The sequence below is a fragment of the Vidua chalybeata genome, chromosome 22, assembly GCF_026979565.1.
Source record: "Vidua chalybeata isolate OUT-0048 chromosome 22, bVidCha1 merged haplotype, whole genome shotgun sequence".
Classification (NCBI taxonomy): Eukaryota; Metazoa; Chordata; class Aves; order Passeriformes; family Viduidae; genus Vidua; species Vidua chalybeata.
The window spans coordinates 7,726,935-7,754,866 of NC_071551.1; the positions used below are offsets into that span (position 1 = coordinate 7,726,935).

Consider the following 27,932-nt stretch of genomic DNA (forward strand, 5'->3'; position numbering starts at 1 on the left):
AGTATGAATTTCCTTACTGATAACATCATGGGCACAGCACCATTTTATGACTAAGTACTGTCTAGCTCTCCTAATTCAGCTGGCTGACTGTACAGCGGTGCAATGCAATCTTACACATCATCAATTTAACATCCTGCACTTATTTAGGAAGGGTTTTAGCAGGGAGAGATACCACAAGGCTTCCTCTAGCTTAGGAGAATTTTAAATTTATTGTCTTAAAACTGAGCTCCTGCCCCACCTTAGTTTATTCCCTTCAAGCTTACCGAGACGTTTAGCTATCAAGCAAGGTGACATCCTGCCATCAGTCACTTGTATCATCATAAGACATGATGGATGCTCAAGAGGCCTCTCAACTATGCTAGTTCTGCAAGAGATAGAGTAAAATATTGTTCATGTCTCATGGGAATGCATGGAGCCTCCCAAAGCAAACAGAACGTAGAACTGCACGTGATCAAATCTGTTACCTTCCCAATCATCACACTGCTTGACCTAACCCTCAGCAAGGGAATGTTGAAAGTTTAATTATCTAAAGTTTAAGTCTAACATTTTTACAAGTATTGTATAAAGACTTGATATTATTTTACAGAAATCTATCCGATTAAATGGATTTTTCAATAGCTTCTAATCTCTCGTTTAATGAGGCTGCTGTTTATTCTAGCAAGCCAAAACTTCATGAAACCTTTTCCTCCAAATCCTTGCTTGACTTAAAAAAATTCTCTCAATTCACCCCGTCCTTCCTGATCTCCATTTCTTTCTTAATCAGCTCTGAAATTCATTTAGGATTCCTTCACAGCACAGCTGCTTCCACCCTCCAAGTCCCTCTGTACTTGTTGGCATCCCCCTCTCATTAAGGGCTTCCAGCAGCATCTGCACACACAATCCCTGCTTTCATTATCCATGATTCAACCACACACAACAATAATGAAAACTCTTTTTCTCCAAGATGTGTGTGGTACCCAATGAAGGACTAGTTTTTAGTTTGGAATCTCTTTTTCTTTTGTTAATCTTTTATATGTCAGACTTAGTCTGATAATTAGAATCCATCAAAATCATGTGTCAATCCCATTTCAGCCACTAATGATACAGCCTGGACTGCCTGGCCATAGGGTGTCCTTAACACAGAGCTCTCTATCACAATGAATTTGACTTTTACAGGCAAAGTAGCATGAGAAACTAAGGGATCTCTTAAGAAATCTTGTATCTTTTCTTCAACACAAAGGTAACTTGCTACTTTTCCATTCAAGATCAAAGAAGGGAAATTACACACGGAGACAAAGATAGAAGAAAGAGAGGCAGAATATTTGAAGCTTCAATTTTCTAACACTTTTTCTTTCAGATCACTACAATCACTGAATTCACTCAATAGAGAAAGAAGATTAAAAAAAGGAGGTTATATATGGCCAAAAAAGGACTCTGGGAACTTGGCTGATGTGTTTAAAGCTACTGTACTTTACAGTTCTTATTTCAGAAGTAAAATGATAAACAAAAAACAAAGCACTTTTAATCTTCAAAGCAATGTATGATCAATAACAACTTCACAGCACTTGATATTTAAGGATCATAATCTGTATTTTACTCCAGGAAAGAAAGATGTGTACAGAATGAGTGATCTGCCCGGGTCCAACACTGAACTGGGGATGGAACTCACACATCACAAGCTTGTTTGTTAAACACAAACCCATGCTTTCATTTAGCAGTTGTTCTTTTGTTATCAGTTTTTATTTGAGGAAATCATTATTATAATAAATAGATTATGGAGGTTTTTTTCCAGCTCCTGCAGAAACATTTGAAATGGTGGTGGAAGTACATCCCAGGATTATTTAACAAAATATTTAGCACAACACACCAATTAACTTACTATGCCTGAAATCAATCTATCTATCTATTTCAAGAGGTTACTTAACTATCTGTGAGGGTCAACACATGAATTGCTTCACATCAGCAGCAGCTTCCTTGTTAAATCACATTTATGGTCAGGGCATTCTGCAGGACACAGCCACTCTCTGGGTAGAGCTGATTTCTGACCCTTCACAGTTCTGAGAAGTCTGACCCAACACACTGAGTCTTGCAATACTGGTGCTGATCTGAGTCTCATCTTTGTCCATCTAAACCACCAGAGATCCTTCCAAGAGCAGAAGCAGCAGGATGTTGGAAAGATGTTCAGTCAAAGATCAATTTAATTGGAATGTTACAACTGCCTGCAGTACGGGTATTTGCAAAAATCCTGAAATATTTACAAAACGATTTTAAAAAGTTTCTCCTGGAAACTTGCACCTCTCAAACTACAAGGAAAAAAATATTTCCATGTCATTGTACTGTAAACTTTTTGTGAGTGCTGAGAGATTTAATTTACATAATAATGCTGCAAGCAGGCTGGGGGTGTATGGGGAGAGAGTTCCTTAGCACCAGTAATGAGCAGAAAGGAAAAGAAGGCAGCTCCAGTCCCCACAGACTGTTTTGCTTCCCATAATTTTAGAGTCTAATAATGCCTCTTAATAAGCTGCTCCCAGCTATGAAGCTGCAATCAGCCTTTGTCAGAGAACACAATGCTGTCCCAGACAGGAAAATAGGTCTGCTGGCATGGACAAAAGACCCCTCCTCAATAAAGGCTTTCTAATAACAGGGAAAAAAAAGTTCTATCAGTGAAAAACAAATTATGCTATCTATATCATGTATCCTTTCATTTCTTAAACGCTAGATGTCAAAAGTATTAAAGCAAAATAGAGTCTAGAAACACATTTTCTAGTCTACTCCAGTCCCAGTTCACAATTAGGCAAACGTGCTAATTTATAGGGTATTTATGCCCTGTAAGTGCACTCTAAATGATGACTGACCACGTTAATTTTCTGTTTATAGTCAATGCTACCCACTTAGTCTCTGAGATAAAAATTCAACTGCATGAGATTTCAAATCATCCTAAGGCAAGTTTATTCAGGATCCAGTGGAGACACAGACCCTCCCCTCTCCACAGCAGCACCACTGAGATTGAATAACCCTTGCACTGATCACACAACGGGAGCTTTCCCCCCGCTTTTAAAACTTGTTTCTACTTGCAAGCTATTTCATGCCCCCTCTGAAATAACAGCAGCGTGCAGTTATACACCAGAGCTGAAGGAAGAGCCAGGAAGAGCATCTCACTGCCATGTCCTATCAGTTCCTGTCCTTTCAATACACAAGGTTAAATGACTCCAGAAGCCTCCCCACAGGGCTGCCATTGTCCTCAGTCAGGGCTGGGACACAAAGTGCTCATTCATGTGCACAGCAAACAAGCATTCAAGGGCCAGTGATCAGCATCCAGGCTCATTTTGGGTCTTCTGCAAACAGTTTGTAGAAAGATGGCATTTCAATAAACTACATCCATTTTCCAAAGCTTCAATGCTTTCCTAGCACAAACTACTTAGTAGGGAGTCCAGACAAAATTAAGACAATGTGAAGAACCAAAAAAAATCATCAGGAGCACTTCGTTAAAAGATCTGCTTGCTACAACCACATGCAAAAAGATTAAGTTTTAATAGTTAGAGAAATACACATTCAGAAAAGTTCAAAACAGCTGACTCTTTCCAAAGACAGTCATACCATGCTTTTGTTTTAGAGTTCCACTTAGTGTTCAGCCTCAGAGCTTGTATTACTTAAAGGGTACAGACACCAAGGTTCCAAAGTGCACTTAAGGCTGTTTACTTCATATCTTCTGGTTAAGGACCCAAGAGATTTAGGGCTTGGGTTTTTGTTTTGCTTTGCTTTTTTTCAACATGTTAGAAATAGAAAAATCAAATGCAGTATGACCAAAATCCAATATTGCTGATAACTGGAGACACAAGCCTCACGAACCTCTTCATTGCTTTGCCTTTTCTACTTCAACACTTGCAAGAGCAAAGACTTTGTCTCCTGATCCTGAGGGGGAAAAAGCATTTTCAGTAAGTATTAGTGGAAATTGTGAATTACCTTATATACAATTTAAATCAAGCAAAACATTTTGAGATCCAAAGAAATCAAACCTACATTGTGAAAACTGGAACACTTGAGCTAATTAAAAAAAAAAAAACACACAAGCTTGCCAGGTCTAGAGCAGCCATGTCCTGCTGTACTTCGTGTTTGTAGCTGGAATGGCGTTGGTGACACCCCCACACACAGAGCTACTGCCAAAGTCCCCTCTTGAAGGAGAGAGTTCTCACCTTGCTTACACTTCCAGGGAGGGCAGAGCTGAAAGGTAGGGCACCCAGACAGTTTATTTGTACCCTGAGTTAGTCTGGCACGTTCCTGCCATTCATAGCTCTTTCATCCCAGTTTCAACTACTACTACAATGAACTGTCGTGCTTATTTAATGCCTTTTGTAACTCAGCTCTTGATCTTGTCGACACAATCAGAGGTATGACAATCATGGCAGGAAAGTGCTTTAAAGCAGTATTTTGACAATGTGCCAATAACTGCTAAATTCTGTGCATCAAGCAGAGGACACCTCCTGAAAGAGAGTCTTTAATGCAAAAAAAGATCTGTGTTTAATTCTAAGAGCAGCATCTCTGCTTGAGACAGAGATTCAAGCCTTCAGCATAATGGACACCCTTGGCATTTTATGGACGTTTGGCACTGGATTTATTTTTCCTCATAATAGTGTATCAGAGTTTCATTGTTATGAAAACATATATTAATATTTAATGGCATGAATCTCTTGTTCATATATTCTCTTTCATAGAGGAACCAGACATACTTCTATTAATCAGTGTTCAATGAGGCAAAGGAATCAGAAGTTATAAGAATGAAAACTTACCAAGGTCAGTGGAGACTCTCTCAAACTGGCTCAGGGCTGTACCAGCATTTGTTGACAAGAACATCTCATCATCACCAGTGAGCTAAATCAAAAAACGCCACAACTGTGAAGCCAATACCTTAACTGTGCACATTCCCACCATCTACTTGTGCATCTACACAAGCTAGGACAGATTACAGCATTGTCCATTTGCAGCTTTTAAGTGGCAGTGTTATCTACCATACTAAAGTCTAAAACAAAAACAGAAGCTACTTCCCTAGCACTGAATTTTCCTTCCCTGGCTCCTGTCAGCCCAGGCAGGACAGCATGTGCAGTGTCAGCCATGCCTGCACGTGCAAGTTTCAAGTTGATTTCCAGTGATCATTTTTTATTAAAAGGTAACACTGTACCTGTGTACCTAAACGATGCCAAGGTGTCAATAACTTTTTTGTAACATGGTCAGTACAGTAATGAATTAAGATCTAAGCTTCCTATCATCTACTGAGGAAAGCAAAAAAAAGCAGTCACTGCCAGCTTTGACCATGTTAAGAGCCACTGACCTAGAAATGGTTCTCTTGCTTTAAAGTGACATTTCCTCATGTATATTTTACTTTTATGTACGTGCTCTGATGCCTTGTGACAGATGCCCATAAAATATTTACAATAATGAAGCAGTAACCTACATTTGGAAGGTTCAGATATGCTAAGTTAAAAGTCATTTAATTAGCCTCAGGTACACATCTTTATTACAGCAAAGCATGTGTGTCAAACTCTTCACAGTGTTTGCGTCAGTTTATTTATTAGAAATATAAAAATCAGGTACAGATATTCAGGATGATGTTGGAATGCAGGAAAACATATTACTTACCTGCCTTTGCTGGCTTTGTAAGCAAGCACAGAGCTACTTAACATTTTGCAATGTTGTACAGACAAACACACAGTATTTGCTGTCATTGTTCACATCCAGAACAGATGTGAGACTACTGTCCTAGCAAGCCCTCTGTGCAGCAGGCTACTGATCATTTAAAAAGATTAAGAGGATAGGTCAGAGTGTGGTGAAGTGGCTTGATGTTGTGGTCCAAGGAACTCATTCCAAGAGGATTAGATAGCTTCATGCATTCAGTTCACAATCTTAACTAGCCTTTATATATTTGCAAAACATTTTTTTTCTCTGACACTCAAGCAATAAAATATTGGGAAAGCCTTTGCTTTGGAAACTACTTGGATTGCAGCTCCTTTAAGTACTCCACTTGATCTTTTCCATTACATTCCTTCATTTCCTAAAAAAAGCTGAAGTACAGAGATACACAGCAACCCATTTTCTTCATATACCATCCAGAAAGAGAAGTAACTTCTCTTCCTCCCTCTGGTGGCAAACCCAGGGCTTTTTCTGCCAGTGACGGATCACTGGGGCAACAATGAATTTATCACTCATCTCTCCAATTTCTTTTTCTCATATCCAGGCACAATCAACACTATAAAAGTGAAGCTGGATACATGTCAGAGGTCTTGAATAACTCCTGATGAATTGGTGGTAGATGGCCAGTAAAAGACTTGTTTTGTAGCTTTTATAAATACCATCACCTTGCACCAGCTGGTGTGTGATTCATACAGCCCACCAAAGGAAGCATTTAAAAGTAGAAACAGCCACATAGAAAGGTACCAAACTATTTGATACGTGTGCAGCATCAGAAAGTTTGGCATTAAGATGGAAGGACATTTATGTAATATAACGGCACGTTGCATTTTATCGTTTGCTTATAAAAGTGTAATTTCTTACTTTAGTTATTTCTAATTCCTCCTAAATAGGCAGAAAACTCTACTCACCTGACTATCATACCAACCCCTTACCTTCTCACCAAGCTTTCTGAGGGCAGTCAGGATTTCCAGTTTCTGTTGGGTGTACAGGTCTCGTGGCAACTTCCCAACCATTAAGTCTCTGTCCATCTGCATACCAGGGGAGAAAAAGTCAAAATATATAAGCTTCCATAATTTTACCCAAAACAACAGCATGAGAAATGCAACAGCCTAAAAATATCATCAGTAGTCATGGACCCACAGGAGCAAGGGACAGAGCTATCTATGATTTGAAAGATGACTGTGAAGTTTTTCTGAACGTTCTGCAAATCCTCTTTACCCCTAACCTTAACTCACTTGATTTCTCCAAACTTGGATCTCTTTTTGTCCAAGAATGATAATAATTTAAAATTATGTATTCACACATCACTGGTACATGGAGAAATCCCATCTGATTTCACTTTATCTGGATCTTCAGTTTAGATCTCTGAAATACTGAGTGCACTCTCCAGCCCTCAGTACAATCACAGACTTTCTATTTGCAGTTTCCTCAGTTCACTCTGATAATCCCATTTTTGCTTTGAAGCAGGAAGATAGAAGATAACTCAAGAAATACACATGGTTGCCCCCATTACCTCAATAAACATTTAAAACTGAACAAATACTGAAAGAGAACATCTCTTTTGGACTTGACAACCGAGTTTTCCAGCACACTCAGTGCTTTCCTTGCAATCATTACATACTTGAATCAGTCTGCCTCAAATAAACAGCTTTTGCAGTAAAACAGAAGCTTTCACCTCTGCCAGCCTTGTCCTCAATTGCCTCGGCTGCTTCTTTGCAAACATTCTAATCACTTCAGGAGTCTTAAATGCTTGGCTGATGGCTGCTTGTATTGCCTGCAAGGAGAAGAGCAAGAATGACTAGGACTAACAGGAATCACAAACCCCAGCAGCAAGACGAGACTAATGAGGGCTGAAGAGCATCATCAGTATCCTCTGCATCATTTGATACACAGAGCTCATCTTTTTTTCCATAACCATGGAAGTGAAATTTTTAAAAAATTACATTTATAGAGGGCTAAAAGAATCCTCTAATTAATGTAACTGGACTGAGAAAGAGCTGTGAAACTTTTCATTACTATCCTGGTCTTAATCTCCTACAATGTTAAGGTTGTAATTCATCAATGGGGTTTTTTCCCTTTTAAAATGAAGACACCTATCCAAATTTTTTACATATACGAGGGTATTAAATTAGAAAATACATTAGTCACATAGATCCAGATTTCACATAAAAATGATAGTGAATCACTTGTATCTATTTGCTGTTTCATCAACTCCAGGCAGAACATGAAGTTTTTTAGCAACACATCGTCCTTACCAGTTGCATGCCACTGAGCTCATCCACCAAAGTCATATCTCCAGACATAATCTTCTTCAGGGAGTCATTGAACTCACTCAGCTGCTCTAGAGTTTCTTTTTTGGTCTCTTCGTACTCGTCTGCGTCCAGCTCCTCTCTGGGAGGAGAGAAGACACACTGATTCACAGGATTGAACCTGAGACACGCCATGGGCACGGGGCATTGGGCCACAGCACGGAGCTTGTTCCCCAGGCAGCACGGAGGAGTTCCCCTCTCTGCAGCCTGCTCTGCTCGGGCCCTCTCAGCTCCTGCCCAGCTCGTGCACCCCCCTCCCAGCCACCTGCATGGTTCTACACTCACTGATAATAAAAAAGCCCTAGTAATAAACAAGATACCCCACACCTGGAGCAGTATTTAGAAGTATTTTTGGATCGCAACAAAAATAGGTGGCGAGATTGTCTTGCCCAAAGCCGCAGTGCATGAGATTATCTGAGAAGCCTATCCCCTCACCCAAAGCCATCCACTTAGCAATAACTGATCCTGCTGTCCAAACCTTGCCCAGTTCCCAGAACAGCACCACCACCCCTTAGCAGTTCTGATTGTTCTTGCAAAAGTCACGTAGTGCTTGGACGAGTTAGAACTAGAGTCAGAAAGCATCTAAACACGGGGTGTTTAAATGCAACTACTAAAACAGATAAAAGCCCAACCTTCTTGATAATTCACTGTCTCAAATTGTATCAACCCACAGAAGATGAATACAAAATCACATGAAAAGTTAGACAAACTAAAAAGTAAACAATGCAAAACCCCCCCAGGCATCTATAATTGTAAGATAAACCAAAAGAGCCACAAAAGGTACTTGTTCACTGCTATTAAAAATCCCATAGAAAAACTGTGATTTTTGTGAACAGCTATTAAAAATTTAAAAGTCACACTGCAACATAGCATTTCAAAGAAAATACTGGGTATTTCTGCTTGCATTTTTCTCAGATATATAAAACAATATTATTAAAGGTTTTTAAAATAATTTTTACTAACACAAATTTCCTACCTAATTTAAAAACAGAAAGCCACAGCAAAACACAGAAATAAATAAGCCCCCGTCTAAGATTTTTTAAAAGGTACCTCTTAAGAAAAATACTACCATATAAGAGGAAAGCAACTATTTTTATTACCTGCATTCTTCCAGATCTTGAAGTTGCTGCATTAATCTGTCCAACTGCTCCTCCAAGTTTTGTTTTAGTTTACTGGTCTCTGTTGTTCCTCTTGAAGCCATTTTCTGTTTTCACATGAAAACGTTGTTTTTACATGACACTCCTAAGAGAAAGTACATTTTATTGTTTATATCGACAACTTAAAACGTATTTAAAATGCTCTAAATATTAAAATTATGCAGTATCTTGCTAATAGAATGTTTAATCACAACACCTTGCAGTGGAAATACAAACATGTCAGGCTGGGTGCACAGAATTATCTTCACAGCAAGAGGTGGTTCACTAGGGAACTCCAACAGCCACAGCACACAAAATCAAGCGAGTGTCAAATCAAGTAGCAATTACTGAACCACAGAGGCCCCGCTACATGAAACAATAGGTTCGACTCTCCAAGGGACCCGTGGAACGCTGCTCGGGAGACAGCCCGGGTGCAGGTGTCTGAGGCAGCGGAGAGAAGCAGCGCTGCCCGCGGGTCGTCCCGGGGCGGCCAGCGGGCCATCCCGGCCTCACAGCGCTCGGAGGGAACGGGGCCCTCCCTCCGGACCGGGGCGAGCGGCCTGCGGGGAGGAGAAGGCGGAACTCGGGCGCTCCCCGGGGCCCGCCTGCCCGCTCCCCGGCCAGGCTCCGGCCCCGCTCTTCCCCATCCGCCCGCCCGGCCCCGGGCCCCCTCACCCCTCAGCCGGGCAGGCCGCGTCAGGCCGGGCCCCTCCCGCTCCTGCAGCGCCGCTTCCGCCGCGCCCGGGCCAATGAGCGCCAGCGGCCCCGCGGGCCCGGCCGAGCGGGGGTGAGCGGGGACGGGCAGCGGGGGGAACGGGGACAGCGCGGGGCAGCGGGGACGGGCAGCGGGGGGAACGGGGACAGCGCGGGGCAGCGGGGACGGGCAGCGGGGGGAACGGGGACAGCGCGGGGCAGCGGGGACGGGCAGCGGGGACAGCGCGGGGGTGAGCGGGGACGGGGAGCGGGGACAACGGGGACAGCGGGGACGGGCAGCGGGGGGAGCGGACAGCGCGGGGCTGAGCGGGGACAGCGGAGATGAGCGGGCTCACCGGGGACGGGCGGCGGGGGTTGCTCGCCGTGCGAGGATCATCGGACCCCCGTGCAGGCCCGCGGGGGCGGAGGGCTGCGGGAGGGTGTTAGTGAAGCGTCCAGCGACGCCCACGTCATGCTTATGTTCTCTATATGTACCGATATATAAACACTTGACAGATATTTGCCTCTGAAGCATAAATGAGATTGAGCAGAGCACCCTACCTGCTTATCCTCGGAAGGTGACTGGCAGGCTGGGCTCCAGAGCCATCCTAGGACCTGCTGTAGGCATATTTTGATGACTTATAGTGTAAGGTGAGTTTATGAGGCAATGATTGCCTGTTTCTATAAACTAAAAAAGGGACACTTGACTAACGCCTGAAAAGGCACTCTATATTTCCATCTTAAATTTTTCTATATTTTTTGCACTTTTTTTTTTTAAGGAAAAAATCAACCTTTTTCAGTTTTGCAGCATGTGTCACTCTGCTGAAAGTAGGATTTGTGCATTACAAAGGCAGTCTAATTCCTCTCCTCCCTGTTCCCATAGTAACTCTCCTAGCCGTGCCCCTGTGAAGGCTGCATTTCAAGTACCACCAGCCGTTCCACTGCTGAGCTACTCTGCAGTAATGAAGAATATTTTAAAAGTTTGTGAAACTATTGAAAGCACAGAAAAGCACTAGCACTTACAAAATATGAAGCCTTGCAAGAGTTCCTTTTATCCACGGGCTGTTTGATGTTAGGACACAGTCGCTGTTACAAGGTTTGGCTGTGATGGTCTCAGCGCTGTGGCTGCTGTGAAAATCACTCAGCCTCTCTGTAAGGGAGACACAATGTGAGGGTGACCTCGTGGGATTTCTCCAGGTGTGATGTTGCTGTAGAAACAATGGCAGACAATTCTGTGCTCTTCAGGATGTCTCGGACATCTCACGAAGAGCAACAGCTCATTGCAGCTCTCCTTTGTTAGGCCAGATGTGGGAAAACATCTTGGCAAGCCGGAATAGTTTCAGGAAAGAATACAGAAACAGAAATGTGTGAGAGAAGTTAAATGATAAATAGTGAAATTTCCTTATTTTCAGCAATTCTTAAGCAGCTCTCTGAAACTGAAGCTCAGAATTGGAACAGAATTGTGGTATTTTAGACAAGCGGATGACCCTCAGTATTTAATTGCAGCTTTTACTAAACTTCTGTATGTTACTATTCTTCTCTCACCTTTTCCACTGGTACACCCAACACTTGCTGCAACACAAAGCAGACTGACTTTTCTTATATTTAGACCATAGCACTCTCTTCCCACGTATCATGCTGAATTATATAAATTACCCACTTTACATTTTATATTTCAGAAAATGTAAATAAATCCCAAATGAAGAAATGTTGACGCTGTTCTTCTCCAGAATTTAATACAATATAATATGTGACACAATCTTGGTTTTATAGATCATGCTGGAAAGGGTCACTGCAGTTTAGAGTAGCAACACTAGGAATGGTCACAGGATTTCTCCCTATAAGCACTAGAAGGAAGTTACTTAACAAGAAGGAAGTTCCCTGCCCACGTCTCTTGGCAGTTGATTGGCACTGGCATCTTAAAAAAGATGCAAAGTTCTAATAAAGTTTGTCCTGCAATCAGGACAGATAATCTCTCCAAATGAAGTTTAAAAGCATGAGCTGCTTTTCTTCAGAGTGGGCAGTACACCGTCCTCTCTGGGCAAGCAGCCTCTTTGCAATGATTTCATATTTTATTCACTTAGAAATTGGACAAGGAGGTGTCACATGAACAGTCACAGGCCAGGTTGATGGAAGAAAAGTACAGCATTCAATTTGATCTTGAAATTTTGTCTTCTGCTTATTGGCAGCACAAGTAAGTAACAATCTCTCTTTCTTATCCCATTTCTTGTAGTGGCTGGTACCTGGCACCAGCATTGTCCACTTGGCTCCGTGGCTGTGAGCAATGGCAATGGAAGATCCTGACAGGAAGACTGAAGTGGTGCTGCTGGCCTGTGGGTCCTTCAATCCCATCACCAACATGCACCTGAGGCTGTTCGAGCTGGCTAAAGACTACTTCCATGAAACAGGTAGGATGGTAATTTATATCATTTGGAATAGCTTTGTGACAGTGACAGATATTTAACAAATGCTAATTAGATATTGAAGCTGATATGTGTTTATGTCTTGCACAAAACCATGTAGGCCATTATGAGAGAATTCATTTATGTGTTGCTTATTACTGATTTTAATGAGCTAAAGCACAGAGTTTATAGTTAATAGAAAATATCTTTCTAATACATCTTACTAACTCCTTCATTGTGCTGCCCTGACAGTGCAGGAGTGTCCTGTATTTTTCCACAGGGCTGGCTATCAGCTGCCATTGCACTGCATAATGGTTATGTCACAGGTTAAATACAATGCAGGGGAAGTAACATCTGCTCAACCACTTCTCATGTTCTTGTGTGATATGTTTTTTCCCACAGGAAAATACAAAGTAATCAAAGGCATCATTTCACCAGTGGGTGATGCGTATAAGAAGAAAGGTCTGATCAGTGCGAATCACCGAGTGACAATGGCAAAACTGGCTACAAAAAACTCAGATTGGGTGGAAGTTGATGATTGGGAAAGCTGCCAGAGCGAGTGGTTGGAAACGCTCAAGGTTTTAAGGTATTCTTCAGCCAACCTCTAAAAAGTCTCATGAACCTATAGAAGGATTAAGAATGGTGTTAACTCTAACAAGTTGGGATAATTGCAGAGAGAGGTTCTTTGGTAGGCCGTACTATCCCAAATTTTTCCTACATCTTTAAAATACCTAAAATACATCTGTTTTGCAGGTATCATCATCAAAAGCTTTTATCCGCTGATGTCACTAATAGTGTGCAGGATGCTGTGCCTATAACAAAGCTGGGACGGAAGAGAAAACAGGAACCGAACAGGCATGAGCCCATTAAAAAGAAAAATCAGAGTCCAGTTGTAAAAAGTTAAGTCTGTTTGCAAATTAGATGGTTAATGATCCTTGTTATTTCAAGATAATTGCACTGATGAGTAACTTTTATGGTAGCTCTTGGTTCTGATGTCACTCAGTAACTTTATTCCCTTAGATTCCACAGCATAAGGCATTAGATCCCTTTAATGAAGGGACTCCCATAACCTTTATTCAGAAAAATCCTGTGTTATGGCTACTAATTATAAATTATATACTCTGAATCTTTTTTTTTTTATTTCATTCCATTGTCTCATCTTAACCAAAGATACAGAGAGAGAGGGAGCCAAGAAATTAAATGTCCCTGTCAAGTTTGCTAAAATCTGCCAAGCCCCAAACAAAGCCCTATTTCTCATTTAATTTTCTCTTTAAGGTGTCCCACAGGTTAAACTGCTTTGTGGAAGTGACATGCTGGAATCTTTTGGAGTCCCCAATCTGTGGAAGTTGGAGGACATCACTGAAATCGTGGAAAAACACGGCCTTGTGTGTATCAGTAGGGCTGGAAACAACGTTCAGAAATTCATCTATGAATCGGATATTTTGTGGAGACATAAGAATAACATTCACCTTGTGGAAGAATGGATCACAAATGATATTTCCTCCACCAAGATCCGGAGAGCCCTGCGGAGGGGCCAGAGCATTCGTTACCTGGTGCCTGACGTGGTGCGGGCGTACATCGAGAAGAACAGGCTGTACAGTCCCGAGAGCGAGGACAGGAATGCGGGGGTGGTCCTGGCTCCCTTACAGAAATATGCCAGTGACCCTAAGAGCTCACAGGCACTGAACAACTGACTTACTGTCTGCTGTGAAAAAAACTACATTTCAGTACAGGAAAGTGTGTTTTCTAGGGGCTGGTTGGGTTTTTTTCTTAGGTAAATAGTGGGCTAATTCTGTACATCTGTAGTTAGTAATGAGGTTTGGTGCACTCAGTGATAGAACCTGCACAAACTTTTTCAAGTCCAGTAATAAGATTTTCACATTTTAATGTTTTGTCCCAGTGCACTGAAGTGAGTATAAGAATTCACATCGGTACATGAAAATTGCAAACATTTAAGCAAAACAAATGAAAATGTTCTGATTAGTTTTAACTCAAATTGCTCTGCTATTTATAAAACAGTAACACAAATATTTTTAATAACTTACAGTGTCTTAACAAAGTTATCTGATTTCAAGATATACCATTTACTTAGAGTGAATCTATGTAATTTTTTTTTTAATTGTCAGCATGTGGTTCACCTCAAAAAATCATTTAGCTCTATCCTGGAAGGGAAGAATTTCCTCCTGGCTGAAGTGGTGCTAGGTATAGCATGCTTTGAGCTGCTTGCCTTTGAGATACGCAGCTGCTTGTTTGCTGTCATGCAGTTTGCTTCCAGAAATGTCTTGTACTTTACTTTTCCGTTCATGTTTCCAGAGCTGTGATGTTAAGCTCAGTATTGTTTCTGATGGAAGGACAAACCTACCTCAGGAACTGGTTTAAAGCCATTGATTTAGTAGATAGAAATTAATAATAGTGTCATTGCACTGATTTTCAGACACTTGACCCTTTATTACAAATAATACATTTCTTTCAAATAATAAAGTTTATTTTACTTTTGAGCCATAAGTAGAATATAATTACATATAGCCAGAATTGTTTTCTGTTACTAGAGAGAAAATGGTAGGATATCAATACTGATCATAAGTGAAATATTTTTCTTTTCTATAAATCTGGTTTTGAATCTGACAGTGTATTGTCTATATTACGTGAATATGAGCTAGAGAGGCACTGTGATTGTTGTGGTGATAGAATTCTACCTCCTTTTATTTGCTGCTATCTCATTTTTGTTTGTATTATGTGCCTTATTGAGAATGCCAAGGTTTGCAAGCCACTTCTCATGAATCAACAACTCTTTAGAGGTCTTTGTGTGAGGTTTAGGTACTGATTTACAGAAAGAAGGACCACACCCCAGACTATCTGCATAATTTAAATTAAAATGTTATATCTGCACTTTGGCACAGGATTTTACCGACTTCTCTTTGCTTGCAAGAGTCAGTAGTATTGCAACAGTGCTTTACTACCATAACCTCAGAACACCAAATTGTGGGTCAAATGTTACTATTTGAGTGGAGAGGAAACAGTAATTTTCATTTCTCAGTGCCATTCCTGTTTTAGTGTAGGTTAGAGAACAATATCCAGCTGCAGACAGGAAAGAAGCTTTGACGTCCTGAGTTCCTACTCGCGTGATTCTGTGAGTCATATGGATCAAACTGCCAGCTCCAAAAATGGAGCTAAACTATGGGGAAACTGCTTTGTAAAATATTATCCTTCTTATGCAGCCTAACACAAGTCAGTAAATAAATAAATGTAGTAGGTATAGGTGTGTTTTCTCACCTCTAAATCCCTTATTTCCTCACTTCAAATTCCCCAAGTCCTTTCTCTTCAAAGTCAGGCATTTTTTATTCACTTTTCAAAACACATTGCTGGGTCATCAGGGACTTCTCTCGCTTCTTTGCTGAAGGTGAAGCCCAGCACAAGCTTATCAGCTGCGTCATGCGCTCTGCTGCCTGTGTGTTCTGCCACATGTGTAGCATCTAATGAAGCGTCAGTGGGAACAGCTCCTGTATCAGCTCTCCTTTATGTGTCAAGAACAGAAAGCAAAGGCAGGAGCTACATGTCCTATATACACAAGATTACTTTTTGAATTCTGTTTACTACTCACTCCAGACATAAACCAACATGATATAATTCTTATCTCTGTGCCATAGGTATTGCTTTAAAATTTGTTGATATAATACAATCCACAGTTTAACAGTCAATCCATGTCTGTTCAAGTACAGCCTGTCTTTACAGGGGTGCATCACCTTACCAGCAGATATGTGGATTTCAGATCGTAAAGCTCAGATCTAATAAACTTGCAGGAAATCTTAGTAATGACAAAATCAGTCCCTTTAAAGTATACAAGATGGACAAGATGGTTTAAACTTTTTTTTTTTGCTTGCATTGTGGCTCTTGGGCTATTAACATTTGCTCCACACAAAGATTTCAGACAGGATGAACTTTTCCCTCCAACACAGCTGAAGCCATTCTACAAATACCCTCTCACCCACTGGCTCAGCAGTAGCACCCTTCCCCTCCAGCGGAAGTAGTCCCACCCACAGGCTGCCCTATAAAAGACCTGGCTAGAAAATTACATTTGTATTTTTGACTGCATCTTCCTTCTACTGTCTGGCAATGCCTGTGGATTTCAGCGGAACCTGGAACCTTGTCAGCAATGACAACTTCGAAGGTTATATGGTGGCCTTAGGTAGGTGAAAATACCTGTTTCTGTCCTTCCTCCCTTCTCCTTTAAGGGTTTTCTTGAATTTTAAGGACTGCCCTTCATTTCATCCTGTTTGAAGTATAGAATGCCTTAAAGAGAGTCTTGTTAATTCTTTCACTGCCTTTCCTCTGACAAAGGATGAGAATAGACATTAACCTCTTGCTAAGTGGGGGTAAAGTCTGAAACCAAGTTTGGATGTCTCTGTGGGGGAAGCCAACTGTCTCCAGGAGTCTTCTGGCTGCAAGTCCTGAAGATGTCGCATAGGAATTGTGCAGCAGCAGAGTAAACTGGTTTTCAAAGAGTAAAAATACAAGAGGACAACTTTCTCTGTGTAACATGCACCTTTAAACAAAGCAAAAGGTTCCAATAAAACAACAAAATGCTGCATAGCAGTAAGGTCAAACTACTGTAAGAAATGCTTCTCATAGTAATAAAGGTTAATTCCTGGCTGCCAGAATTGCTGGTGATAAATGCAACTCTGATGTTTCTGCCTTCTGTCCAAGGTATTGACTTTGCAACACGCAAAATAGCAAAAATGCTGAAGCCTCAGAAAGTGATCAAACAAGATGGTGATTCATTCTATATCCATACCACTAGCACATTCAGAGATTATTTGCTTGAATTCAAAGTTGGAGAAGAGTTTGAGGAAGAGACTAAAGGCTTGGATAACAGAAAATGCAAGGTAAGAGGGAATATATGAGGCTGTGAAAAAATTAAGATGCCGTGATCAATCCAGATACTTGAGCTGAAATTGTTTCAAGAATAATATTTGTATTGCAAGACAGCAGTAGGAGCCTGAGTTACAGACAAGGAGTGCCACTTTCACTTCAGGAGTAATATCCAGGTCCTCTTTGATCCAGGAAAATGCACATTTTCTGCAAGTATCTTGCAGAACTGAGACAGACATGCAGAAACACCTTTTTTGTTCCCTGTTCTACAGAGCCTCGTTACCTGGGAAAATGACAAACTTGTCTGTGTCCAGACGGGTGAGAAGAAGAACAGGGGCTGGACTCACTGGCTCGAAGGGGATGACCTCCACCTGGTATTGACTTCAGATTTCTACTAATTATATCTCTGTATGGCGAAAATCTGATTTACAATGTGGTCATGGTGTGCATATGTCTTCTAGCTCTGTAGGATGTGTAATGGATGGTACATAGTGAGCACATTCTGCTTTGAAACAGCTTCATTGTTTCACTGTCATGTGCAGTTAAATTCGAATGTTAAGTGTAAGTTAGTAGCATGGCCAGAACGGAGGTGAATGATCTATGTTCAGTTTTGGAAGCAGTTCCTTTGATTACTAGAGATATCTATACTCTTGGGTTTCCTGTTTGTTTGTTTTTGGTTTTTTTTTGGTAGGAGCTTCGTTGTGAGAATCAAGTCTGTAGACAGGTCTTCAAGAGAGCTTGAATCTGTGTGGTGTGCTGGGTCCTGCCTGCAGGGACAGCTCTGCACAGGAGCCTCGTGTCCAGTGAGGGCTCTGCGGACAAGAACTGACTCCCGTACCCATGGACCTGAATGATCTGAAGTTTCTGGCTCAGGAAATAAGTCTGCTGTTGCCAGTGTTAAAGGTCTGATTTTTGCTAATAAATGCCCCAAACTAATCTTAAGTACCTTGCTTTTGAATATGTTTTTGGAGGAAAAAAAAACAACCCAAAACATAAATGATGAGACCTGGGTCTCTAGGTAATCAAAAGTCAATTAAAAGGAGAAAATCTGCCAATTCTAAGAGGCATTCAAAGAGGCAAACAAAACAGGGGAAACGGGGTGCTGATAGAGAAGGGAGGGTAACAAATAATGAAACCAACAACAAAAGGTATGATTTTATTTTTCAAAATGCTTCTCTTTAAGGTGTAGACGACTTTACTTGCTTGTGTCTTTCACGCTGTGGTGTGAGGCACCATATTTTGCCAGAGCTGCTTTGTTCTCAAAAATAAGTTGAGCTTACCAGAGGAAACAAGCCTGTAGTCAAATCCCAGAACCATGAAGATAGGTCTGAGTGATCCACGAAGATTCCAGTCTGCAAAATAATTGAACTCTGTAAGCACATATACAGAGGGAAAACAATGCTGCTTTAGTTCAGCTTTGTTTGCATACAACTGTTAATGAGATTGTTTTTCTTTATGACCATGTGCATATTGCATGGAAAAGTTTTTCTTGTGTGAACGTGTAAGTTGTCAGATAAACTAGGTAGTTACAAATTAAATGAATTGCTGCATATTCTTCGTTGCATATTGTTGAAGAACGTAGCTTAAGTTTAGTAACTTAATTACTTCATATGAAAAAATAGTCCCTGACGTTTTGAAACAAGTAAAAAAAGTAGTCCCTGACATTTTGAAACCACCTTTCTGATACTTCTTACCCGTTCAAAATGCTTAATTCACCGTCAGGGTCAGACAAAAATCTGTTGAAGCATGGAGGGTTTTTGGTTAGATTGATGCCCTCCCCTAATTACTAGACTTGTATAAATTTAGCCTGGTTTCCAAAATAAAAAGCAAAGGACGGACAGCCTTTACAGTTAGGGAAATGTGGGGCCCAGCAGTAAAATGCCTGGCGTTTATGCTGTGGATCCTGACAGCTCTTCCTTCTGGAACTGAGCGGTTCCATTTGCGTGAAAACAAAATTGCTGTTCGAGTGTAACGTTGGTAGAAATCACAAACTGGGGCAGCGGCCCCGCTCACATCCGTTAACAAGGCGCAGCAGCAGGCAGAGTTTTCTGCGCCAGCGGATGGCGCTTCTGCAGCGCGCTGCTCCCGCACTGAAGCCGGCAGGCTCCCGGCGTGTGGGGGCTCCAGCGGCAGGTAGCCTCCAACCGCTTCCAAGCCGCGCTCTGCAGTGAAACCGCTGCGAGACGCAATACAGAAAGGCAGTCATGACCTTGAAGCACAAGAACAGAACTCCCCAGTGAAGCACTCGAAGGGTTTTATTCAAAGGTGTTTCGGACCACTTCAATTATCTTAAAAAAAAAATCCCAAGGAGATAAACACAAAATGAAGTGTAATCTAAAAATCAAAGGTAACAATGTTCATCTATTCTATAAAAAGACTGGCAATATATATTATGATCCAAGTATTGGTTTCCTTTCTGAGCACCCTGGTTAAGTCATCAAAATATTTTGTCCAAAAAAATATGGATCAATAAAGTACATTAAAGATGTATATGAAAACACAAGGCCAGATAGCCTACTTGCCTCATCTCTGCATTTAAAAATGGATCAATTCTACTGCTATATAATATTTGCAGCATGTATGAAAATATGTCCTAATAGCTCATATGGATCAGTTTAGTTCCATCTTAAGAACATCCAGCTTTTACGGGATTCTTTCCCTTGCTGACTCAAATCACAGTGCCCCGTGCACGGCTCGCTGTTCAGGTCACATTGTTAGTGACTCTTCATCCTGAGCTAAAAACTTGCTGATGCAACCCTCAATTCGTTTATCTTTTGCCAAAAGAGCAAATCCTTTTCTCTTTCATCTACGTGTATTATAACTCAAACAAGATGAGCTGGGGGTGTCTCCAATGTACTTACATGTAACCTGGCCGTTTGTTCTGTAGCTGAGTTTCATTGCTAGTGTGAGGGAAAAGATTAATATCTTCCAGAAATATAGTACTTTGTGGTATAATGAGGTAATTAGGTGCAGAAAAGTTTGTAATAAGGAAAAAAAATACTTCGTATTCAAACTACACTTAGAAAAGGCCGAGACCAAGCGCTCAATGGGGTCTTGGCATCTTGTTTTCTCCTTGGTATGTTACTCAGCTCGCAATAATTAGATTTAGATTCTGTGAATTCTCAATCACTCGTCACTGAGAAGGCGTTAATATTTATGGACTCATTAGAGAGGGAAGGCTTCAGCAGCTTGACCCTCCGTGGGACCGCGGCGTCCCTGAGCGGCAGCTGCCCCTTTCCGGGCCCGGTTGCCGCTCCCGTTCCCGCCGCTCCCGGGCCCCTCACGGACCGGGGCCCCTCACGAGCCCCTCACGAGCCCCTCACGAGCCCCGGGCCCGCCTTTCCCGGGCCCCGCCCAGGCCCCGCCCCTCCCGCCCCTCGGGCCGCTGCCATTGGTCGGCGCGGCGCGCGCGCGGCCCCGGCGTGCCCGGCCCCCCGCGGGGTCACGTGATCCCCAAGATGGCCGCCGCCGCCCTGTTGTTTTGATGAATAATCTCTGCGCGGGGCAGCGGCCGCGGGCGGGCGGGGGCCGGGGCCGGGAGCTCTGAGGGGCGCGGGGGCACCGGGAGGGCAGCTTCCCCTCGGCCGCGGCGGGCAGCTGAGGCGCGGGTGGGCGGCGGGGAGCGGGCCGGGGGCGGCGGTGCTGCCGGCGGGCGAGGCGCGGCGCGGTCGCCCCGGAGATGCCCTTGTGAGGCGGCCCGGGGGGCAGCGGCGGCAGGAGAGCGCTGCCTCGGAGCGGCCCCGCGGCGGGGCGGAGGAACGCGCCCCTCCTCCGGGCACCATTAAGAGGAAGGCGATGGAGGAGCTGAGCGCGGACGAGGCGAGTGCGCGGGGCCGGGGCCTGAGGGGGCGGGTGGGCCCGCGGGGAGGGGGCGCCGGGCTGTGCTGGGCCCCGCTCGGACCCGAGCGTGTGCAAGGAACGATCCTGAAGAGCTCTGCCTTCGCCCCGTGCCTGTGCTCGCTGTTCTTCTCTTTCCTCCTGTCCCCGGGCTGTCCCTGACCCGCGAGCCCCCGGCTCGACCGTGGCGTTGCGTTGCTGCTCTCCTGGTTAATTGTTTATTCTCTGCTTCCATCTGCTAGGTAGCCTTTGTCCGCAGCGTGTTCCCCCTCTGTGTCAATACTAGGCGTTTATGTGTTCTTTGTGTGTGATTTGAAACACCCAACCTTTTAACATAGTAAAATACTTGAAATTTTGCTTCCCTAGACTCTTTGCTGAGAAGCAAGATGGGTGTGTTCGTGGTCTTGTAATTAGTATCATTTCTTCTTGAAGCAGCTTGAATCAGGCTTGTCAGTTTTCCACTGTTTCCTTTGATTTTCTTTATTTTTTCAAGCTCTCCATCTCTCACTGAAGAATTCTAGTGTTATGCTGTAGTTGGCAAACATCTATAATGTATATATTCTATTCACATAGAATAAGATGAACTGTTCCTTGTTTCTTTCTTTTAAAGGATGCTGCATCCCTTGTTTTTTAATATAGAATAAGGTCTTACGTTTTGCCCTTATATTAGAGGATTTCCAAATTAATTATTTGGGTTATTATAGCAGGATCCAGGGAGTTTCCCACTGATCCTGTGTAATCCTGAAATCAAAATGTGTTGTATTGGACCTGCTGCAATACAGGCTCTGTGCTGTATTTATATTCCAGAGAGGATCAAAAGAAGTTCTTTTTATCCTGTCCATATCTTATAGTGGGATTCTAGAGCAGGGTGGCTGCTGTTGTCACTCAGATTTGTTTTCCGAAAAGTTGGGGTGTTTTTGATGATATTGTCTGTCACGATTTAGCAATCCTGCTGTGTTGCACCATGATCTAGGAGAAAATACTTTGTGCTGTTTACTTGATGAAGGTCCTCGTACTCTGTGGAAGCGCTGAGAACAGAACAGTTCCCCTGCTGGGAGCAGTGGGATGGGACACTGGTGGTGTAAGTCTGCTGTGAAAAAGGGTCTCCAGTTTTACAGGTGTATTTCATGAGTGCTTTGTTTACATGCAGTTCTTGTCATTGTTAAACACTGAGGTGTTTTATGATTAATTTCAGAATTATTTAACCTGTGTAGGCTTATTTGTGTCACTGCCTCAGCACATTACTGACATCATCAAAACCACTGCATCATGGATCTGAGGCTGCGGGAAAAGAGTTCTCCAGTGAGGACTCATCCACCTTTTTTGGCCAAATGTTTGTCTCAAGTGACTTTTCCACGTCCTTCTTGTCCAGTTCAGCAAGGACCAAACCAAATGGTCTTTCAGGTGATTGCTTGTGACAATCTTGTATCATTTTAACGGAGTCACGGTGTCACTTCTTGTTATTTATTAATGGATCGCTCACTGAAAAGTCAGAGCCAAGTCGATTTTAATTTTCCTCCACATCTCCACTTTGCTGTTACTTGGCATGGTGGGCCTGGATCAGACTATACTGAAAAATAACCCTCTGAAATATACTAAATGTGACTTCTTCAGATTCAGACTTTTTTTCAGGCAAGGAGTGAAGGTGAGAGAATACTTAACGGAAGTTTAATTGCAAGGCTCTTACAGATAAGGTTATCTTCTGTTATCAGACCATAATTAAATAGAACACTAACAGGTTCCAGCTTAAAAAGAAGAGATACACAATTGATCGATCATACACATATTTTAGTTTCAAGAAGATATTTTCCCCTCCTATTAACAGTGTCTCTCCCTGACATTTCTCGGTGTTCGCTTTGTTAATGCACTAGAAGTTGTAATTCATTACAGACCATAAAATTTTTAGGAGGGTGGAGAAAGAAATTTCCTTCTTAATATGTGAGTTTTAGCAGAGTAGATAGCACAAGATGAGAACAGGGGCTTCACAGAAAAAAAGCAGAATCCAGCTAAATGTAGCATAAAGTGGGAAAGAATGATGCGAGTTTGTTGTCTTCCAACATGTATGTGATTTTTGAGTAGCATTTTCTGAGAACATGACCACCATGACCAGAAAAAGGAAGCATTTCTTAAACCAGTTTGACATGCTCTAATGAATACAAGAAAAATAAAGCTATCAATTCAAATTACCCTTTATTGTACAGATTTGGAACTCTTCCCCATTATGGTTGAAAAGGAGATTTCTTTACAGTCTCACTAAGCAATTGCCACTCTAGCAGATACTGATACATATTTTTTTTAACGGGGAATGTGTGAGCCTGAGGGACTAGTCTTCCTGGTTGTATCTTTATTACCTGGTGCCAAATTAAATTATCAATCAACCATCTTTAGCAGGGTGCTCTTTTTTACGTTTTTTGTTGTGGTGCATGCAGCTAACAGCTTTTAAGAAGTCCATTTAGATCAAAAATGTATTTCTGAAAACTGCTATTTATAGATGTAGTCCAGATGTGTCCAGTAAAAACTGTACTAGACTGTACTAGTTAAAAAGCAATGTGCCTTTCCCATTCAGCCAATTAGTTTTTTTTTTTTTTTTTAATTAGGCTTTTAAACTGTGTGTTCTGGAGCTGTGCTCTGCAGGGAAGATGGGCTGTGGAGCAAGCAATGCCCATGTAATAGTTAAGACTGAAAACCTTTCACTGTTAGGTAACATAGTGGCACATAACAGCTTTGTCATATGTCACTGGCTCAGGTCTGAAATCAAGGGTTGGGGATTATTCAAATACCCTAAACTTCCCTAAAACATTGTTTGAGACCCCCAGCTTTGTGCTGCTGGGTGGTAATTTGGGGAGTCATTCAGGCTGAAATGGGAACAGATTATTGGAGGGAACTCCCACACTTCTGACCCGGGGTTTGTGTTTTGTGAAGGCAACAGGTTGGGGTCTCGTTTGTCCCTTGCGTTGGGCAACCAAACTGTGTCTCCTGAGTCCCCAGCTGTGTCCTCAGCATAAAGCCCATCTTCCCTCCTCCCCTGCTGTTCAGCTCCAAGATACAGGGAATTAACTGGATAGAATGTGTCCGCCAATTTTATACCATCTTTTCAAACTTGGCCTGTACTTGGCCTTTTTAGCATAGTATTTCTCTTCTTTTGTCTCTTAAAACTTCCTAGTTTTCAGATCAAACTTCAGATTCCTGTAATAATTTTATATAAGCCTGGAGGAATATGACAGCTTGGGGTATCCAAGAACCAGGTCTGGTCCTTTAACGTGTGCTCCATGTACCCTCAGTTGTGAAAGCTGTAGCTGTCACTGGTAAAAATATTAAGAGTTTGTTTATATTTTAACATTACTTTGTTCAGCAGTAAGGAAGGTAATTGTAGTTTGCCCATCATCCTTAAAGGGCCAGGGAATAATACTGTATTAGTTTTTATTGCAATATCTTAAAACAGCAGAAAGCTGTGCAGATTTCTTGTTCTAGGCCCTCTTCAGCCTATTTGCAGGGCAGGTTACAGTCTGGGGGACTGGTCCCTAAGGTCCCCCAAGTGCTTGATGGACTGAGAGTGGCAAAGACAAGGCAGAAGAGTTGTCTGGGTGTCCTCCTGTTTCAGCAGTGCTGACTGCAGTGGATTTGCTGTAACTTGGGCATGGATCTTGCCTAGCAAGGGAAGGGAAGGAATGCCAAGTGCCACTAGTGTCCTCAATTATCTGCCTGACACTGGGAGAGGATGAAGAGGGGACCTTGTTTGACTAATCAATTGGACTAGAGTTGTGAATTAATTAATAAATGTATTGGTTATCATGTGTGTCTTGTTCTCCTCACATATCCCTCCTTACATCTGATTTGGAACTAGCTAGCATAAAGCTCCCCTATTTTGCTTGACAAGGAGGAAGGATTAGAGATTCTATTCATAGCTATTTTTTTGAGTCTTAAAAAAAAATTTAGCTGCCTTCCATGTTCATGTGGTGACACCTGTCGTGGAGGGAGATGTAGTTCCAGACACTGTTTTCCCACAGTTTTTGAAGTCTGATTTAATTTGATCTGTTCTTCTTCCTGTTGGAGTAGGTTTCACAGGCCATTAAGTGATACAGCAATGTAGTGTAGACATTGACTTGACACAAATCTTTTGTTCACCCTTTCAGTTGCCTGGCAGTTCTTTAGGACTATGAGCAAAAATGAAAACTTTTAAGTTGTGTGCACTGCTTGAGTGTCATAATACAAAGAGAATAACAGGAATTGCTGATTTTTGCAGGGAGTTGACATCCTCAAATATGATACTTTTATTTTGGGCCTATTTCAAGCCAAAGATGTAAGCTTTGGGCACAGATCCTGTGAGGCAGCCTGTGATAATAAATGATATATTTTCTGATTTTTGTTTATGTGAAGCTTAAAGCATTATAAATCTAGTTTTATAAGTTTTATTTTTTCTATTTCTCATGTATAATATTAGTGTTATGCGATCACATACCGGTTTTAATAAGTAGGTTCGTAGCAGTTTTCTGTAGTTGGATTTTGAAGGCAGATGCTTCTCTGTCTTAAAAGGAATATACAAAAACTGTTTTTAAAATTCTTTGTGATGGAATGCCTCTAGGTGATAAGAGGATGTTTTTTACTCTGTTTTTATTTGTCAAGGTGCTTTTGTCCAGCACACAGGATGCATGTTTTTGGTGTTGTAGTTCTGTTTTGGATTAATTTGGACAGTGGTGGTCTTGAATAACTTTCAACTGGACCTTCTTTAGTGCGGCTGTGTTGGTATCATGTGGTGTGAAGTTAAAGCAAAGGTCACATTCATGTTGTCCCTTTTGTCACATTAACGTGGTTTGTCAAATGCCAAAGTAAATGGGGAGGAGTATTGCAGGTTTTGAAATTGCTGAGCCATAAATGTTAAACTGGTCTTACACAACCCCTCGAGGGACAAACACAGCATTCCCAGTGCAAATGGTTTTCCAAGGCAGCAAATACATACTTAACATTTGAACATGGAGGGTACTGTAGTGCTGTGACACAGAGCAGAGGAAGGGCAGCCAGCCCAGCTGCACTGAGCAGGCTTCAGGTAAGGCTCCAGTGTCTGCCTTTGCAGGAGACAGAGGGGTTCACTGGCTGCTCTCTGTGACAGGGGGTTCACCAGCTCCTCTCCCTGGCAGGGGGTTCACCAGCTCCTCTCCCTGGCAGGGGGTTCTCTGGCTGCTCTCTGTGACAGGGGGTTCTCTGGCTCCTCTCCCTGGCAGGGGGTTCTCTGGCTCCTCTCCCTGGCAGGGGGTTCTCTGGCTCCTCTCCCTGGCAGGGGGTTCTCTGGCTCCTCTCCCTGGCAGGGGGTTCTCTGGCTCCTCTCCCTGGCAGGGGGTTCTCTGGCTCCTCTCCCTGGCAGGGGGTTCACCAGCTCCTCTCCCTGGCGGGGGTTCACTGGCTCCTCTCTGTGTCAGGGGGTTCTCTGGCTGCTCTCTGTGACAGGGGGTTCACTGGCTCCTCTCCCTGCAGATCCGGCGGAGGCGCCTGGCGCGGCTGGCGGGAGGCTCCTCGTCCCAGCCCACCACCCCGCTGACGTCCCCGCAGAGAGAGACCCCGCCGGGGCCGCCGGGCACAGCCCCAGCGCCGGGGCCCTCCCACAGCCTGGGCCTCAATGTGCACAGCATGACCCCAGCTACCTCTCCCATCGGGGCATCAGGTAGGCTGGCAGCTCCCGGGTGCTCCTCGTGTGTCTGGGCTCGTTCCTTGCTCGGCTCCTCGCTGTGCAACGTGCACTGGTACTGCTGCCCTCCTGCTCTTACTGAAAGTCATTTTCAGAAACAAATATTATAAAACGGTGAAGGAAGGTACTTTTTGTTTTAATTTTTCCAAGTAATAAATGGTTTTCCATTTATTCCATTTGCAGTTGTTTTCCAGGTGTGACTAAACTCATGGCATTTACAATATGGGACACCAAATCTTGAAAAAGTTTGTAATAAAGTTTATTATTACACAATATTATGGAAAAGAGGTGTCAAGGATACGGGAAAATCCCTTTCAAGTCTTGCGACACAGTTTCTATTGATTGGTTTCTAGGTACATTCTAGCAATCAGTCTCAAGTTAATTTTTGATCTTTAGTTGAAAGCAATCAGCAGAATTAAAAATAGCAAGCTGTGACTGGACATTGTCAGTGTAAGAATAAAGTATTTGCTTTCTGCTTTGTATTACTTTGCTAATTTCACTATTTACTGGAGGGAACACAAACAAGTTATTTACAAAATTATTTCAGAAGATGCAGCGAATAACTGATCTGTTAAAATCATACAAATGCAGCAAGCAGGGGAAGTTGGGAGGGTTGCTCTATAGAGAGGGGAAGACAATATTCAGGTATTTATACCACATTTGACCTGACAGAAATTAATTTTGATTTCAAATTATCTGACTTAGAAATCAGGACAAATTGGCATGTTTTCCAGTATTGTGATCTTTATCTGAAAACTGAAATTGTTTTGCATGTTGTGTTACTAAGCTTAGAGGTTCTCAAAACCATCCCAAAACAAATGTCATGATGGTTCTAACCAGGTTTCCAATATGCTTTCTAACAGTTTAATAAAAATAACATTTTTCCATGATCTTTGATGATCTTGCAGAATTCATTAACATTCACCTATTTGCTTCTTGAATTTTCTGGTTTTCCCTTTGGCAGTTAGAGTATTTTACAAGCTTAAATATTTTAGTTTAATTACAGTGCTGTTCAGAAATACCTAGAAGTGACTCCTTCCTGCTTGTTTTGTTTCCTTGCATCCAAAGCAGGACAGAGAAAAGCTATCAAAAGCATTTCCTGAGATAAACTCATTGCAGATGGAATTTAACACTCTGTATTGTCCTCATGATTAAAGGCAGCAATCCAGAGGTGGAGGTGACTTCTTTTGCTTAAGAACAGTGCAGAGTTCACTCACTGTGTTCCCTCAGCCTGTGGTTACATGACTGTTTTAATCCATCTGAGGTCTGACTCTTGCTGAAAGGAGTATTTGTTCCTCTGCTGTCCATGGCAGCTGTGTGATGAGGGGAATCGTGGGCTTAA

The 27,932-nt window shown here is 42.4% G+C and overlaps 4 protein-coding genes and 1 long non-coding RNA gene across 9 annotated transcripts in view; 3 read left to right on the forward strand and 2 right to left on the reverse strand.

Annotated features, from left to right (window-relative positions):
* Positions 1 to 3,491: 3,491 nt before the first annotated feature.
* LZIC (leucine zipper and CTNNBIP1 domain containing) lies at positions 3,492 to 10,239 on the reverse strand. Of its 3 annotated transcripts, none has more exons than XM_053962567.1 (7): positions 10,159 to 10,239; positions 9,074 to 9,215; positions 7,920 to 8,055; positions 7,340 to 7,438; positions 6,597 to 6,692; positions 4,767 to 4,848; positions 3,492 to 3,891 (listed from the first exon to the last, which is right to left on the reverse strand). In XM_053962567.1, the coding sequence occupies exons 2-7, from the start codon at positions 9,172 to 9,174 to the stop codon at positions 3,833 to 3,835; spliced, it is 573 nt and encodes a 190-aa protein (XP_053818542.1). In that variant the 5' UTR covers positions 9,175 to 9,215; positions 10,159 to 10,239; the 3' UTR covers positions 3,492 to 3,832. The 3 variants fall into 3 exon arrangements, with proteins under 3 accessions (XP_053818542.1, XP_053818539.1, XP_053818540.1); XM_053962564.1 differs by lacking the exon at positions 10,159 to 10,239 and adding an exon at positions 9,785 to 9,984; XM_053962565.1 differs by lacking the exon at positions 10,159 to 10,239 and adding an exon at positions 9,327 to 9,630.
* Positions 9,638 to 15,104, forward strand: NMNAT1 (nicotinamide nucleotide adenylyltransferase 1). Its single transcript, XM_053962563.1, has 6 exons — positions 9,638 to 9,896; positions 10,319 to 10,453; positions 12,036 to 12,210; positions 12,607 to 12,790; positions 12,958 to 13,103; positions 13,480 to 15,104. The coding sequence occupies exons 3-6, from the start codon at positions 12,087 to 12,089 to the stop codon at positions 13,896 to 13,898; spliced, it is 873 nt and encodes a 290-aa protein (XP_053818538.1). The 5' UTR covers positions 9,638 to 9,896; positions 10,319 to 10,453; positions 12,036 to 12,086; the 3' UTR covers positions 13,899 to 15,104.
* Positions 15,105 to 15,206: 102 nt separating this feature from the next.
* Positions 15,207 to 18,015, forward strand: RBP7 (retinol binding protein 7). The gene is made up of 4 exons (XM_053962568.1): positions 15,207 to 16,390; positions 16,909 to 17,087; positions 17,346 to 17,447; positions 17,765 to 18,015. Exons 1-4 carry the CDS (start codon positions 16,318 to 16,320, stop codon positions 17,813 to 17,815), a joined length of 405 nt encoding a protein of 134 aa, XP_053818543.1. The 5' UTR covers positions 15,207 to 16,317; the 3' UTR covers positions 17,816 to 18,015.
* A 185-nt stretch (positions 18,016 to 18,200) lies between these two features.
* On the reverse strand, positions 18,201 to 20,342 carry LOC128798763 (uncharacterized). Its single transcript, XR_008434534.1, has 2 exons — positions 19,935 to 20,342; positions 18,201 to 18,425 (listed from the first exon to the last, which is right to left on the reverse strand). It is a non-coding gene; the product is annotated as an uncharacterized LOC128798763 (long non-coding RNA).
* Positions 20,343 to 20,725: 383 nt separating this feature from the next.
* The window catches only part of UBE4B (ubiquitination factor E4B), a 33,915-nt gene continuing 26,708 nt past the window's right edge, over positions 20,726 to 27,932 (forward strand). For 2 of the 3 annotated variants that reach the window (XM_053962747.1, XM_053962748.1), the window contains exons 1-2: positions 20,726 to 20,892; positions 26,380 to 26,566. In XM_053962747.1, the coding sequence (XP_053818722.1) occupies positions 20,869 to 20,892; positions 26,380 to 26,566 (211 nt within the window). In that variant the 5' untranslated portion in view covers positions 20,726 to 20,868. Of the gene's footprint in view, positions 20,893 to 25,678; positions 25,955 to 26,379; positions 26,567 to 27,932 lie in introns of those variants that run through there. The other variant, XM_053962749.1, reaches the window with a different exon arrangement.

Coding starts and splice junctions, on each gene's coding strand:
- LZIC (XM_053962567.1), bottom strand. CDS start 9,174: ATGGCTTCAAGAGGAACAACAGAGACCAGTAAACTAAAACAAAACTTG. Junction 8,056..9,073: donor CAAGATCTGGAAGAATGCAG/GTAATAAAAATA, acceptor CTCTCCTCCCAG/AGAGGAGCTGGACGCAGACG. Junction 3,892..4,766: donor GAGAGTCTCCACTGACCTTG/GTAAGTTTTCAT, acceptor TTTCCCCCTCAG/GATCAGGAGACAAAGTCTTT.
- NMNAT1 (XM_053962563.1), top strand. CDS start 12,087: ATGGCAATGGAAGATCCTGACAGGAAGACTGAAGTGGTGCTGCTGGCC. Junction 12,211..12,606: donor AGACTACTTCCATGAAACAG/GTAGGATGGTAA, acceptor TTTTTCCCACAG/GAAAATACAAAGTAATCAAA. Junction 12,791..12,957: donor GAAACGCTCAAGGTTTTAAG/GTATTCTTCAGC, acceptor TCTGTTTTGCAG/GTATCATCATCAAAAGCTTT.
- RBP7 (XM_053962568.1), top strand. CDS start 16,318: ATGCCTGTGGATTTCAGCGGAACCTGGAACCTTGTCAGCAATGACAAC. Junction 16,391..16,908: donor AGGTTATATGGTGGCCTTAG/GTAGGTGAAAAT, acceptor CTTCTGTCCAAG/GTATTGACTTTGCAACACGC. Junction 17,088..17,345: donor TGGATAACAGAAAATGCAAG/GTAAGAGGGAAT, acceptor CCTGTTCTACAG/AGCCTCGTTACCTGGGAAAA.